This window comes from Petaurus breviceps, unplaced genomic scaffold (genome assembly GCF_028583685.1).
Source record: "Petaurus breviceps papuanus isolate PSGF00001 unplaced genomic scaffold, PetGlider_PUasm1.0 186, whole genome shotgun sequence".
NCBI lineage: Eukaryota > Metazoa > Chordata > Mammalia > Diprotodontia > Petauridae > Petaurus > Petaurus breviceps.
This window is the reverse complement of record NW_027185798.1, coordinates 1190018-1204756: the sequence shown is the minus strand read 5'-3', so window position 1 is coordinate 1204756 and position 14739 is coordinate 1190018. Positions and strand designations below refer to the sequence as shown.

The 14739-nt window shown below is 54.7% G+C and overlaps 1 protein-coding gene and 2 non-coding genes across 10 annotated transcripts in view; all 3 read right to left on the bottom strand.

Annotated features, from left to right (window-relative positions):
• Positions 1 to 416: 416 nt before the first annotated feature.
• The window catches only part of EIF4G1 (eukaryotic translation initiation factor 4 gamma 1), a 20257-nt gene continuing 5934 nt past the window's right edge, over positions 417 to 14739 (bottom strand). For all 8 annotated transcript variants that reach the window (XM_069089331.1, XM_069089333.1, XM_069089335.1 and 5 more), the window contains 25 exons: positions 14456 to 14522; positions 13460 to 14326; positions 13016 to 13107; positions 12748 to 12934; positions 12529 to 12662; positions 12255 to 12425; positions 11982 to 12170; positions 11674 to 11871; positions 11453 to 11599; positions 10553 to 10789; positions 10340 to 10444; positions 10077 to 10236; positions 9686 to 9786; positions 9430 to 9532; positions 9225 to 9327; positions 8896 to 9128; positions 8683 to 8801; positions 8438 to 8610; positions 8122 to 8247; positions 7949 to 8030; positions 2026 to 2124; positions 1765 to 1899; positions 1597 to 1678; positions 1365 to 1505; positions 417 to 1023 (listed from right to left, as the gene is read on the bottom strand). In XM_069089331.1, the coding sequence (XP_068945432.1) occupies positions 842 to 1023; positions 1365 to 1505; positions 1597 to 1678; positions 1765 to 1899; positions 2026 to 2124; positions 7949 to 8030; positions 8122 to 8247; positions 8438 to 8610; positions 8683 to 8801; positions 8896 to 9128; positions 9225 to 9327; positions 9430 to 9532; positions 9686 to 9786; positions 10077 to 10236; positions 10340 to 10444; positions 10553 to 10789; positions 11453 to 11599; positions 11674 to 11871; positions 11982 to 12170; positions 12255 to 12425; positions 12529 to 12662; positions 12748 to 12934; positions 13016 to 13107; positions 13460 to 14326; positions 14456 to 14522 (4233 nt within the window). In that variant the 3' untranslated portion in view covers positions 417 to 841. The remainder of the gene's footprint in view (positions 1024 to 1364; positions 1506 to 1596; positions 1679 to 1764; positions 1900 to 2025; positions 2125 to 7948; positions 8031 to 8121; positions 8248 to 8437; positions 8611 to 8682; positions 8802 to 8895; positions 9129 to 9224; positions 9328 to 9429; positions 9533 to 9685; positions 9787 to 10076; positions 10237 to 10339; positions 10445 to 10552; positions 10790 to 11452; positions 11600 to 11673; positions 11872 to 11981; positions 12171 to 12254; positions 12426 to 12528; positions 12663 to 12747; positions 12935 to 13015; positions 13108 to 13459; positions 14327 to 14455; positions 14523 to 14739) is intronic.
• On the bottom strand, positions 9865 to 9940 carry LOC138162973 (small nucleolar RNA SNORD66). The gene has a single exon (XR_011168771.1). It is a non-coding gene; the product is annotated as a small nucleolar RNA SNORD66 (small nucleolar RNA).
• LOC138162974 (small nucleolar RNA SNORD66) lies at positions 13208 to 13284 on the bottom strand. Its single transcript, XR_011168772.1, has one exon. It is a non-coding gene; the product is annotated as a small nucleolar RNA SNORD66 (small nucleolar RNA).

The following is a 14739-nucleotide window of genomic DNA, read 5'->3' as shown; positions in this document are numbered from 1 at the left end:
GGGGGGGGGGGGGCCAGCCGAGGCGGGGGGGAAACGTCAGTGCTGGGGGCGGGCTCCGTGACGCCACCCGGCCCGGGAGGGCGGGGAACGGGGCTGACGTCACAACTGGGGGAGGGGGTCCCCCGAACCAGGCAGGCCCCCTAGAACTGCCCGGCATCGAATACAAGGATGGGTGTTGGGGGTGCTCGGCCATCCCCCTGCATCTGCCCACGTTGGTGCTGTCCCCTTCTGGCTCCCCATCCAAACCCAGGGTGCACAAGCATCTCTGCCACCCTCCAAGCCATCAAGGCAGGGCCAGGGCCCCAGTCACTCTCCAGCCCCCTGGCTGACCACTGCCCAGGAAGGTCCCCATGCAGAGGGCGGTGTCCAGGGCGCCCTCCAGGGGGAGCAGGGCAGAAAGCAGAGAGGCATGTAACTTAATTGAATTCATGTTTAATAATTACAGGCACCGTGCCCCCCCCCCTTTCCCCTGCCCAGGCAGCAGCAGAGGAGATGCGGGGGGGCTGGGGCGGAACGCCCCCAGCAGCGAGGACGGCCGTCCCAAAAGTGATTTTCTTAAAATAAAAAAAAAAGGACCCCAGGGGTAGGCGGTGGTACCCCACCCCCACACCAATTTTTATGACTTTATATATAATATATCTCTATGCCCCCAGGGGGAGGGGCGCCTGGCATCGTCCTTGAGGGGGGGGCCCAGGCAGCCCCAAGCCATCCTGCCTCGTCAGCCACCACTTTATTAGCTCAGACACACACCGCGCTACAGGCGCACACCGCAGCCCCCCCTGCAGTCTGTGCGGCCACTGTCTGCGCGTCCATTTGGGTGGCCCCTGGCCGGCCCCCACCCTCAGTTGTGGTCAGACTCGTCCTCGGCCTCACGCAGCCACGTGAAGAAGGCAGTGACAGACTTGAGGGCCACGCCCTTGCCCTGCTGCTCTGCGGGGTCCTTGCTGCTCTCCCAGCTGTAGAAGGCCTCCTCTTTGACCACGTCTTCATCATAGAGCGCATCGAAGAACATGCGTAGTAGGTCTGCAGGGAGGCAAGAGAGGCGAGGCCTGTTAAGGGGGGCAGGGCCCCGGCAAAGCCCCCCCATGATGCAGGTACCTGGACAGGCATCATTACCCATCCTCCCTTTACAGACGGAGAGACAGAGGCTGCAAACCCAAGATTCACTAGAGACAGAGACTGAGAAGTGGGAGAGACCAGGATGGACAGAGAGGGACAGACAAAGGGAAAAAGCAGGAAACGGAGGAGAGTGGAAGACAGGAGGAGGGACAGCCAGAGAATGGTCCTGGAATAAGTGGCAAAGCAGAGGTTTCAATGCCCAGTCCTGCCCCTGCCCCTGCCCAGCCCCTGCCCCAGTTCCTTACTGGCTGGCTGCTCCAGGGTGACCACAAGTGCCTGAAGGGCATAGAGCGCCTGCAGCTCCTTCTGCTCGTCATTCACGTATTTCTGTAGTAGCTTCGCTCGCGCCTTCAGCACGGCCACATCCACCCGCAGGGGGATCTCGACTGGGAAGGAAGACAGCAGCTCAGCTGGGCCCATCTCCAGCCCTGCCCCCTCTCAGGATCAGCGCCCCCCTCCCGAGCCCCCAACCCTTACAAATGATGGCTGAGTAGCAGACGGCCGTCATGAGTGCACGGACCAGCATACTGGAAGCCACCTGCTGCTCGCTTAGGTTGGCCTGCGGAGAAGGACATCACGTGTGAGCAGGCCCTCCCCACCTCCAGCCTCCCCTCCAGCCCCCCGTGGCCCCGGCCCTCTGCCCACCTCTATCCAGTCATAGATTCTCTGGTTACTGGTGCTCTCATCAAGCAGCTTCTTCAGCTGCTGGCTCAGCTCCTCGGGGGACAGCTCTCGCCGGCTGGGGGGCTCAGACTCCTCTCCCAGTGTGTATTCCACTTTCTGAGACCAAGAGTTCAAGGGTCAGGTGACGGGGACAGGCAGGAACCAAACAAGATAAAGGTGAGGACAGTCAGCTTTGTAGCAGGACCAAATGGACACAGACCCAGGGGAAGCCCTGCCCCCTACCTGCTCAGTGACAAAGGCATCAATGTCCTGGTCCTCAGGTAGGAATTCCTTCCAACTGAGCCCAGCCTCTCGCCACAGCACCCCAACTCTTTTGTGACCCTGTAAAAAAGACAAGATCCCTTCAGCACCCCTTGTGCTCCTCTCCTGGGGGGTTCAGGAAGCCTAGCCCCTCTCCTCCTTAAGGACTTCTCCTCCAAAACTGGACCAGTCCGGCAGCTACTGGCTTCAGACCAACCCGTCACACCATACACTAAGAGAAGTTCCAAATGGATATGTGAACCAGATGGAAGGTGGTATAAATCAAAAGAAAAAATGTACCTTTCAGCTCTGTGGTCAGGGGAAGAATTAATAAAGAGGATTATCCAAGACAAAACAAACAACTTTATCTAATGGGAAATTAAAACAAAGAAATGAGTCTAATGAATTAATCAATTAGAAGGAAAATATGTAACTGGCAAAGTCTGTAACAAATTTTTCTGATACGAGGTTTCATCCAGAATGGATACCAATGAATAAGAATCAGAGGCCTTTCCCAAACGATAAATGGTCTTAAGGGCAAGAATAGGCCGTTTTCAAAGAAATCCAAGCTATCAACAATCACAAAATTATTCTCTAAATCACTAATAATCTTTTCAAAAGCAAGTGAAAAAGCACTGACAAAGACAACAAAAAGGGGAAATTTTAAAAAGGAGGAGCTGTGAGAATGGGGTGCCCTCTACTGCTGGGGGAGCTGGGAGCTGGTACAGCCATTCTAGCAAGCAATTTGGAATTAGGCCCCCCATGGTAAATGACCATGGTAATTAGTGTATGATCACTGCAAAAATCCCAGTTTTTAGGGTAAGAACTACCCCCCCCTTGTACAAAATCTGCTGGGAAAACAGGAAAGCAGTTTGGCAGAAACTAAGTAGAGACTCAATACCTCATACTATATATATATATAATATATATATACAGACACGTATATATATGGTCAAAATGCATAAAGGGTGACATCATGAACAAAGTAGGGAGCATGGGATAGTCCATTTACCTATCAGATCTATGGAGAACAGAAGAATTTAGGACCAAATGAGACAGAGCATTACAAAAAGTAAAATGGATAATTCTGATTATATTAAATTTCAAAGGTCTTTGCACAAACAAAAACAGTGAAGCCAGATTAGAAGAGCAGAAAACTGGCGAAAAAAAAATTTACAGCCAGTGTCTCTGATAAGGGCCTCAGTTCTCAAATACATAATTGAGTCAAATTTATAAGAATACAAGGCATTACCCAATTGATAAATGGTCAATGGATATGAACAGGCAGTTTTCAAAAGAAATCAAAGCTATCTAGTCATATAAAAATGCTCTAAATCCCTATTGATTAGAAAAATGCAAATTAAAACCACTCGGAGGTACCATCTCACACCTATCAGACAGAAAGGGAAAGTAATAAATGTTGGAGAAGATGTGGGAAAACAGGGACACTAATGCACTGTTGGGTTGTGAACTGATCCAACCACTGTGCAGGGCAGTTTGGAACTTTGGCCAAAGGGCAATTAAACTGTGCATACCCTTTGACCCAGCAATACCCCACTCGGTCTGGACCCCAAAGAGATTAAAAAAAACAAGGAAAAGGATCTATTTGTACGAAAGTATTTATAGCAGCCTTTTTTGTGGTGGCAAAGAATTAGAAACTGAAGGGATGCCCACCAACTGGGGAACGACTAAACAAGCTATGGTAGGAACATGCTGGAATAGTAATGAAAGAAAGGTTTCAGAGAACCATGGCAAGACGTACATGAACTGATACACAGTGAAATGAGCAGAACCATGTTGTACACAGTGAGAGCAATGCTGTACGATGCTTAACTGTGAATGACCTAGCTATTCTCAGCAATGCAGTGATCCAAAACAATCCCAAAAGATTTAATGCTGTCCACTTCCAGAAAAAGAACTGATGGAGTAAGAATGCAGATCAAAGTATACTGTTTTTACTTCACTTTTCTTGGGTTCTTCATGTCTATTTTCTTTTTGCAACATGGATAATATGGAAATGTTTCACATAAATTATCTAGAGCCAATTGCTCACCTCAAGGAGGAAGAGAATTTGAAAATCAAATTTTTAAAAAACAAATCAATGTTTTTACATGTAATTGAGAAAAAATTTTTAAATGTACTGCCCCACCAAAAAAAGAAATCAAGCCCACAAAATTACCAAAATAAAATGTTCAGACCCAATGTCCCAGCTATCCCATCAAAACATAAAAAGAGGAATAAAGGATCTTGATGTACAAAAATCCTTGTGGCAGTCCCCAGACTGGAAACTAAGGGGGTGTCCTCCTGTAGAGGAGTGGCCAAACCAAGTGTGGCCTGTGAATGTAATGGGGTCTGTAACTGTGCCTTAAGAAATAAGGAAATGGGGCAGCTTTGAGAGAAACCAGGAAGACTTACTGGACTGGAAGAGTGAAGTGCGCAGAGCAAGAAGAGAGTGTGGGGAGCTCAGGTCAGCAGCACCTGAATGACACCGAGCACAGCCCCGCCCTCTCCTAACAGACAGGCCCTTGGGCTTCACACAGCACAAAGGAGAACCAGTAACTCACCCAATACATCCTTGCAAGGGTCTACCAAGGTCCCTGACTCGGTCATCTTCTCAGATGTGGCCAATGTGGGAAACTGCCAGACCACACAAGGATGTATCAGGGGCCACTTCTTTTTTAGCTAGCTCCTCGGAGAGTCGTGAAACACATCTATGTCTGTTAAGGGGCATGTGTTTCGGTACACATGTCTATGGGTACACGCCTGCACCTCTCCCCGCTGCCACAAACAGCAGCCACGGAGGGCCTGGGCCCAGATCCAAATGCTGCCGAGACGAGGAAGGCACAGCAGAAGCTGATTTCTAAGTGCTGCCGCTGTCCTGTCACTATCTCTGGCCCCCCACTCCCACCCCTACCACAGTCCATTGCCTTGTCATCATCCTTGACACCTCCCTTCCCCCACCGTGCAGAATCTGCCACCAGCTTCCCCTCCCCTCTTGCCTGGACTTTGTCTAGTCTCCCGAGTGACCTCCCTATAGGAGCCTATCAGCCTACCCTCTCACCCGTCCATCCTTATAGCTACCAACACCACATCCCTGACAAACAAGCTGGCTTGTGCTGGTCCCCACTGCCACCATGATAAAACATCAGGCTCCTATCAATCTCCTTCACTTGCTAGCTGGGTGACAGTGGAGAGAACTGACCTTGGGTCCTACCTCAGACATGATTCTTGGCCACATGGTTCTGGCCAAGTCCCCATCTTTCTCAGCCCATCTCCTTGTCTGTGAGATATCTCCCGGTGACTATCTCTGCAAGCCCCAAACGGCTCTAAGATGCACACTGAAGCTGTCCCTCGTGTCTCTCCTATGTATGGAAAGCCCCTTTGGAGCCCCACAGCTGGCAGGGCTACCTCAAGTTATCAGCCACAGACTCATCTGCTTCTATTTCCTACCAGCACATAAGCTGCTTTGGGGCAGGGGCTGGTTTTCACAAGTTCTTTGTACTCCTGGAACTCAGCGTTAATAAATCTTTAGTGCACAGGTCTCAAAAGCACTGGCCACCTAACAGAGTGCCTTACTGGAACAAAAGGAAGACTCAAGGGGGCAGGTGCTACCTACCAGTGCCCACCACTCTTCTGTGGGCAGGACACTGTCAGGTTTTTCTTTGTTGAGAGCCCCACCAAATCCCAGCTTCCCACTGGCCAAAAGTTAGCTCATCTACTGGTCAGTCTTTTTCTAAAAGAAGGGGCCATGATCCACAGCTGTAATGGCTCCTCAACAAATCAAGAAGTATGTAACAAGCATTCATTGCCCCTGTGCCTCCAGTCACAACTGGGGAAGAGAGTACGGACATAGGCTGGTAAACAGAGAATCCAGACAAAACAAACATGAGATAGTTTAGGACAGACAGCACTAAAAGCCATAGCTGGAGAATCAAGAAAAAGTTTCATCAAATTAGGAGAGCGTGGAAGAGTTTACCTGTCAGATCTATCAATAAGGGAAGAATTTAGGACCAAAGAAGATACAGGCAGTCTTCACAGGAAGAAATCAAAGCTATCTACAGTCACACAAAAAAATGCTCTAAATTACTATTGATTAAAGAAATACAAATTAAAACAATTATGAGGTGCCACCTCATACCTATTAGATCTAATACGACAAAAAAAAAATAAATGTTGGAGATGTGAGGAAACTGGGGCACTAATGCACTGCTGGTGGAGTTGTGGATCTAACCATTCCGGAGAGTAACTTGGAACTAGGCCCAAAGCGCTAAAAACTATATATATACTCTTTTACTCAGTGATACCACTGCTAGGTCTAATAGATTCCAGAGATTTAAAGGAAAAAACCAGATGCACACGCACAAATATACCTAGAAATGTTCTTTTGTTTGCAGCGAAGACTCGGAAATTGAGGGGACACTCATCAACTAGGGAATGGCGGGACAAGTTCTAGTATATCGATATAAAGGAATATTATTGTGCTGTAAGTCATGACCAGGAGGACGATTTCAGAAAAACCTGGACTTACATGAACTGATGCAAAGGGAAGTGAGCAGAACCAGAAGAATGTTGTACACAGGAACAGCAACACTGTGCAATGATCAACGGCAAAGGATTTAGCTCTTCTCAGCAATAGAACAATCCAAGACAATCCCAAAGAACTTATAATGAAAAATGCTATTCGCCTCCAAAGAACTGGTATTGAAGCGCGCTCTCTCTCTCTCTCTCCCTCTTCCTTCCTTTCTCTCTGTCTTCTTGTACAAAATAACTCATATGGAAATGGTTTTGGTGACTGCACAGACTGTAATAGGTGCCTAGCATCTCAGGGAGGGAGGAGTAGAATCTGGAACTCAAGACTCTGTAAGTGGGGTGAGATGGGAGGTGGAATGTTGTGTCTGAAGAGCACCAACACCAGCATAGCTGGACTAGACAGCTGCCAAGGTGGGACCAGGCTGTGAAGGGCTTTACAAAGCCAGTGGGCCTCCCATTTCACCCTGGGGAATCACCAGCTTGTTGAGTGGGGCTATGACATAGCTACATCCTCAATTTCGGAAAGTCACTGCAAGTTTTGTCAAGGATGGATGGGAGACTGGGCGAGCTCAAGAGAAGGTGAATGGCTCAGAGGCTGCAAGCCTGGGTGCCTGAGAAGATTGGGACGTCCCTGACAGAGGATTAATTCAGAAGGAAGGTGCCTTTGGGGGGAAAATATAGTAAACTCTTGTTTTGATCATGCTGAATCTGAGATGCCAACAGAACATCTACTGGTCACTCCTTTTCTAAAAAGGAATTCTGAAGCATCTGCTAGGCAGAAGGAAACGTGCAAAGAGCACTCAGAAGAGCCCACAGGAAGTCATCTACAGAGAGATAATAACTGAGCCCCGGGGGGCCAGGGCCCAGAACACGCGAGGCTCCACCGCCGGAGGGGGAGGGGAGTGTCAGCTAAGAAGAGAGCCACCAAGGGGATCCCTGCCCCCTCTTTTCAGGATGTCTTCTCCCTGGAGAGCTGCTCAAGTCCTCTTGCCCCCTCATTGTTGGCACAGGTGACTCGGAGGCACCTTTCTGGATGCCTCATCTTACTGTAAAGATGAGGACAGTGATGCCCAGAGATGAAGGGCCTTGCCCAAGGACATGAACATGGCTAAGAAGAAGATCCAGGAATAGGTCAGACTACCCCTGCCCTCCCAGACGGAGAGCCTCTCCAAATCCTGGCCTGAGCCCTGCAGTGTGCTCCACGGCATGGGGGGATAGAGGCAATGGCAATGTGCCCCCATGTGAAGTAAGGGGAATTAGTCCAAAGCCAGGGACCCCCATGTGGACATGGGGCTCTTGCCTCAGTAACTCCCACAGGAAGCCTTCCCAGCAGGGCCCAGAGGGGCTGTATCTCCCCTCGACGCTCTCTACTCACCACACTTTTGCACAGGAGCCCCAGGATCTCTAGCAGCAGGGGAGAAGCTTTGCCTAGGGGTTTCAGCGGCTTCGATATTTCCCTGTGAAGATGGATAAAGTCAGACCTTCGCCACAAGACATGCTCAAAATATGGCCCATTAGCTTGCGAGAGGTCAAGAACACAAACATTACCTGAAAAACTCCCCCATGGGTACCCCACCTTCCCGAAGGACGGGCGTCACCAGTTCTGCCAAGTAGAGCCACACATGAGGGATGTCAATCTCCATATCTTCAGCCACTTCCAGGATCTCATGGAGCCTGCAAAGGCCAGAGGTTAGGCCCTAGAGGATCCAGGCCAGGGGAGCCCTGGCCCCAGCAGAGCCCCTGGAGATGGGACAACAACTTGCCAGGAAAGCCAGCAGACCACGCTCTGGGGACCTTCCTTTTGCCAGAGACTGTGTGCATACTACAAGGAGCTGGCAGAGGGAGGACCCAAGGGCCAGCTTACCCTTGATAATATTGGATGGTAGTGAGGTGACCAGCACAGAGAAGCTGGTTCAACAACTGGCCCATGTGCTCCCGGGCAATGGTGCTGCGCTCCAGGGTCGACTCAATGCCGTTCCGAACGAAGATGAAAAGCAGTGATGGGGAGGCCAGTTCCTGCACACACTGCACAGCTTCCTGGAGGCAAGGAAGGGGGAGTCAGTGGGGGGCCCTCCTCCTGCCCCCCCCCCCAGCTCCGCTACACCTCACCTTCATGTCATTGAGATGCAGGAACTCCTCAATGATGGCTTTCGACTTCTTCTCTAGTTCTTCCTCAGAAAGCGCGGCCTTGGGGGGGGTTGGGAGGGCAGCAGCTCCCTCCCGTTTCACTGCAGAGACGAAAAAAGGAGAATGTGGAGGGGCCCCGCCTTGGCTCGGGCAGCCCCTTCTTCTTGGCCCCTGCCCAGGACTTCCCCCCCTTACCCGCGTCCCGACTGCGGTCCCGCTCCTCAGTCAGGCTGGCTGCCTTGCGTAGACCCTCTGGTTGGAGAGGTCGCTCTCGGCTCCGCTCCTCTACCTCCTTGCTGAAGCTCCGCTTGGGGACCTGGGCTCGAGCTCGGTCCAGGCGGTCACCACGCTCCCCTCCCCGCTCACTACGCTCTAGACGATCTCCACGATCCCCAGCTTTCTCACCGCGTTCCCGGCTCAGACTGCTCCTGTGAGAAGGACCGGCCGAGTTGGCACAAAACCTGGCCCCACCTGTGGCCATGGAGGAACAGGGCAAGCAGGGTGCCAGGAAACAAAGACCTCACCTTTGAACCACACGCCGTGTGTCGGTGCTCTCTGGGGGGGCTGCCTGCTGGAGGGCTGAGAAGCGGTTCAAGATGCTGGTGGATGGCCGGGCTGTCTCAGAGGCTGGGGAGATAAGAGCCCAGAAATGCAAACCCCCTCCTCTTTTCTAGTCCTGGGACACCTTCCCGTTTCTAAGGCACCCTCGTCCCAGGCCTCTGCTCCTACCTGAGTCTGCGGGCTTGGCTCCCATGCCCCCACTGCTGCCCTTGCCCCAGCTCAGGCGGCCCCCGGGGGCGAACAGTTGGTTGTTGGAGTCAATAGATCCAGGCTAAGGGGTTCCAAAGAGAACAGAATCACAAGGTGCTCCCACCCCTGTACTGAGACCCAGGCCCCTTCTAACTTTCCCAAGTAAACAAATCTAAAATCATGAGGCAAAAAATCCAGCCTCCCCTCCCTCCCTCCTCCTTTTCTGGCTTCCTACCTTAGTGATCTTGGTGAGTCGGGAGGTATCAATGGGTCTGCTGCCTTTGCTGATAGGAACGGTGTTCCAGCCTCCGTCATCCACAATCAAAGCCCCTCGGCCTAGGAAGAGGCGGTGATCAGCACTCACCCTCAGAGCCCACACTGGCCTGTGAGCACTCACCCCGGCCAGCCGTGACTCTCCTCAGAACCTCATCTCCATCACGGGGTCTCAGTGGCCCAGACACGTGGCACTAACAAGAGATCATCACTGGAGAGGCCTACTCCGGCCAGCCCTGCCCAATCCCTCTGACCACCCTTCTTGTATGCAAAGATCAAGGGGAGTGCTCCCTTTTCCACATCTCTTCCCTCCCAGCCTAAAGAAGCCTGGTGTCTCCCACTCAAGGACTCACTGCCTGGGGGAGGCCCAGGAGGGCCCCGGCGCTTGTCCCCGCCCTTGGCCATGAGCTGCTGGACTTTGATATGCTCTCGGTGTTCCTCCATCTCAGCCTCCTTGTGAATCTGGTCGATGGTCTTGGGGCCCTGGTCTCCCCGGCGGGGCACCCAATTGCTCTGCAAGGACAAATGGAAGGATAAGTCAGGGTGAGAAGGAGCAAAAGAGGATCGAGACAAGGCTGTGGTCAGGGCAAAGAGGCGCAGCCTCGGGAACTCTTACTCTGCGGAGATCTAACACATCCTGCAACATGAACCGAATTCTAGACGAAGTCTTCTTTTCCTTGATGATCTTCTCCATTTGGTTGAAATACTGGTCCATGCGGGGCTAGAAGAGTGGGAGGCAGCACCCTCAGAGGCGCTGGGAGGCACCCCCGAGGCCTGACGCCAGCCCTGCCCCTGCCCCCTTGCTCATTTGCCAGGAAGGGGGCGCTACCTTGGCCTTCTCAAAGTCCAGGTCTTTGCCAATGGTGGTGAGCAGCCGGCAGAGGCACTCCAGCGACTCCTCATCGTGATTCTTCAATAACTTGACCACACAGTCGTGCATGATGGCCTCCGTCAGCATCTTCAGCTTAAACAGCTCCCCGATGAACTTGATGTTGCCCAGGGAACGTCGGCGGGCGACATCTCGCGCCTCCTCCAGCTCCTCCTTCAGGCGGCCCCGTTCCTCTGCCTGGGGCGTGGGGGGGAGGGCAGAAGTAGAGTTAGGGCTGAGGGGGGGAGGGACCACAGGAGGAAGAAGCCGAGGGCCCCACCAGGCACTGAGGAGGGAAACCGGGCCTGCACAACATGTGGCCTTCGCCAAAGGCTTTCAGGCGGCAGTCACACGACCTGTGGCCACCAACCAGTGTCAGTCTCTAGTCTAACCTTGTCTGCAACCCCAAGAGGTTTAGCTTACTTTAATCTGGGCCCCTACCCCCTGCCAAGTTGTGCAGGTCTGTCTGACACAAACAGATCAATGAGACAGACCCAGTTCTCTAATAGATAAAAGACTAGGATAAAAGAGAAAAAACAAGTATCTAGGGGCTATGAGAGACCAAAGGAGAGAAAAATACAGGGAAGTAGAGGGCTGGGTGGCTTCCCTGGAATGAAATGAGGGCAACAAAAGGCTGTGTGGCGCCCAATAAATATACCCTTAGGCCGAAGCACTGAATAGGCAAAGATAGCTGGAAATTGCCCAGAACCACCCAGATTCTGGGGGATCAGGCTGGGTGTGAGGGGTAGCTCTGAGGGTCTTCCTGAAGGGGAAGCACTGGGCTCGGCTGGCAGAACCTGGGGCTGCCTGCCCTTCCTGCCACCCCCTGCCCCGCCCTGAGGAGCCCATGCACTCCCGCACCGTGGCAGCCTCATCCATCTCCTTCTGCTTTTTCTCAAATACTTCATCGTCGTCTTTGTCTTTCTCAAACTCCTTCTGGCACCTGTTCAGCAGCAGCTTCCGAAAATTGACGGTGACCGTGGGCTTGTCGGTGGTGGGCACCTTCAGCTGTGGGGGAGGGAAGGGAGGTGTCAGAGGGGAGAAGATGGGTCCTGGGGCAGGGTGGGCGGGCGGGCACTAACCCCCATGAGGCAGCGGCACATGTTGGCGTAGGCCACCGAGAAGTTGGGCTCCGAGATGGCCTTCTCAAAGATGAGGTCAATGACTCCTTTAAGGCGCTCCTCCGTGTCGATGGCCAGCTGCTGCACCTGCTTCATCAGCTGCTGGAACATCTGAGGCGTCAGCTTGTTCAAGATGGAACGCACCCTTCGGAACAGGTCCTGGAGGGGGCACAGAGCATGCAGTGAGGCTTCCCGGGCCAGGAGGCGGCAGTGCGAGTCCTGGGGGAGGTCCTGCGGGGAGAAGGGCCCCAGCACTCCCTGCCCCACACCTGCGTCTTGCTGCCATCGGCATCTTCCTCTCCCCGGTCCTTTTCCGTGGGGCCACGTTTGCTACTGGGCTTCCAGGCCTTCTCAGCTTTGTTAAGCTTCACATCCTCACTGAGCAACACCGTGGCAATTATCTTGCGTGGCTCCTTCCGAAGGCCCTGCTGGGAGCGCCGGGGGCCAAGGCCGGTCGGCTAAGAGGGGAGTCGGGTGAGGCTGTGGCGGAAGCTTCCATTTCCCCAATCCGCCCGTCTGGCCAAACCAGCATTGTCACTCACCGGTCCCCGGGGCAGCTCGCCGCCTGGGCCCCCACCAGGGCCGCCCCTCGGGGGCCCTCGACTGCTGAGGCTGGGCCGACCCAGGTTGGCAAAAGACGGGGTGAAGTCAGGGCCAGAGTTCATGATGGTCAGCCGGGTGGGGTCCAGCGGCCGGAGGGGCGTCTTGTTTGCCTGCACACAGAAGGGCAGCTGTCGTTGGCAGATCGGGAGCCCTGAGGCGCCCTGGCAGAGCTCCTCCAAGACAGTCGGTGCCCAACCCCCTGGCCACACCCACCTTGTCCAGCACCACGTCACTGATGTGTGGCAGGCCTTCTGGCTTCTGCATGCTGGCAAAAATGAACTGGAACCCGAGCAGGAACTCGCGGTCATAGCGCTTCTTCTCCTCAGGATTTAAAGGCTTCCACTGATCTGAGAACACGGAGGAGCGTGGAGTTCTAACTTCCCCCTGGTCCCAGCAGCCTCGCCCTGCCCCAGCCCCGCCCCCCACGCTCACCTGACTTGTACTGGTACTTCTGGTCCCCAGGCTGGATGTTCTCAGCATCATCCATCTTGTCCTCCTTCTCCTCCCAGGTCTCGTCGGCCTCCTCGGGCCTGGGGCTCCGGGGGCCACCCTCCGGCTCGGGGGTGGGTGCACTGCCCGCAGGAGACTGGCTTTCCGCCTCAGGCACGCCTTCACTCCCCTGTGGGCACAGGAGCCCGGGCAGTAGGGCTGACACGCTGCACCCTCCACCTGGCCCCTGGGCTCACCCCTCACCACTCACCTCCTTGAAAGCATCCAGCAGGTCACCCAGGGTCTCCTTCTTGTTCAGCTCCTTGATTCTCCTCCTCTTCTTTGGCACAGATATCGCCACCACTAAAGGGGGACCAAAGGCCAGAACACTTTAAAACGCTCCCCCCCGCCCCAATCAGCAGCCCAGTCTCCCTGGGCCGTTCCAGTGCCTCAAGTCTACTTTCTCTTCAGATCCTCAGCTCCATCACAAGGCTTCAGGGGCCCAGACATGATGGCACAACTAGCAGCTCATCAGTGAAGAAACAAGAAGCCCACCTGTCAGCCTCTCCCCTTTGAGCCCAAGGCTCTCCCCCTTCTAGGCCCTCACTGGGGCATCTGTGGGGCCCCCTCCCCTCCCCAAACGTATGCCACAGGGTGCCTTCCGCGACTGAGCACACGAGTCCGTGAACGGCTATCCCACCCCTCTACCCCTCACCTTGGGTGGCTGTCTCGTCAAGGCTCTGGGGAAGGGGGGCTGGGGTGGGGGTGGTCTCAGGGGGCAACGATTCCTCTCCTCCCTTCTCCCCTTCAGTCTCCCCTTCCTCCTCGTCCTCCTCCTCCTCCTCCTCCTCCTCATTCTCTAGCTCTTCCTCCTGGGCAGGAGGTGCAGCAGGTGGCCCGGGAAGGTCGGCAGGGAGGGTGGGGAGGGCCGGCACTGGTGCAGGCGCCGCCACCGCCGCCGCCACTGCCAGCTCCTCAGCCGGCTCCTCGGGCTCAGCAATAGGGCTCAGGTCCATGGCAGGGGGAGAGGGGGCCCCGTTGGGCAGCTCCTCAGGCTGGGCCGTAGGGGCCACAACTGTGAATTCCTGGGGACAGGCTGGGGGGGGTGGCGGCACAGGAACCGCTTCAGCCTGGCCCACCTCTGGCTGGGCCTCGGGCTCCTCCGCGGGGGCCACGCCGTTGGGCTCGGGAGAAAGCTCGGTGTCTGCAGGCTGTTGGAGGCTGGGAGCCTGGGCAGTGGCAGGCTCAGGGGCTGGTGGAGAACTAGTCACTTCTGCCTCTGGGGAGGGTCCGGGGGAGGCACAGGGCTGCTGAAGAGCAAGAGCAGGGCAGGGCAGCTCTGGGGCTTCGTGGGTGGTGGGGGCGGGCTCCTCAACAGTAATCGGCATGACCACTGCAGTTGTCATTGTGTCCTCGGCAATGGGGAGGCCCGAGAGGCCTGGTTCAGGCCCTGGCTGTAAAACTGGAGGTGGTGGTGACGGGGTCGGGGAAGGAGAAGATGGCTGAGATGGAGATTCTGAGGGGCTGTGCTCTGGGGCAGCCCCTGGCCGGCCCCCGACGGTCACTCCCTGAGGTCGGTCATCTGTAAGGAGAGCAAAGAATGACCGCTCGCGTCCATCCCCACCCCCCCACGGATGCCAGTTCACAACCTGTCCTCTTCTTCACGGCAGATCACCACGGTCCCTCCTCAGGGCTGGATGAGGCCACTTACCCGGGCGGATGATGACAGCAGCCTGGGGGGTCTCCCCATTAGCCTGAGGCTCCAGACCTCCTCCTGTCTGTGGGAAGCAAAAGGTCAGCCTGCCAGTCCTGAGGGCTTCCCTCTCCCCAGGGTCACTGCCCCCAAACAAAGTTAGGAGCCTTTCCCTCGGGCTCAGAGATGGGAGGCTATCGCCGCGGGAAGCGGGGCCCCAACGCCCTCAGTACCTGGGGGGGGAAGCGGGCCCCAACGCCCTCAGTACCTGGGGGGGGGAAGCGGGGCCCAACGCCCTCAGT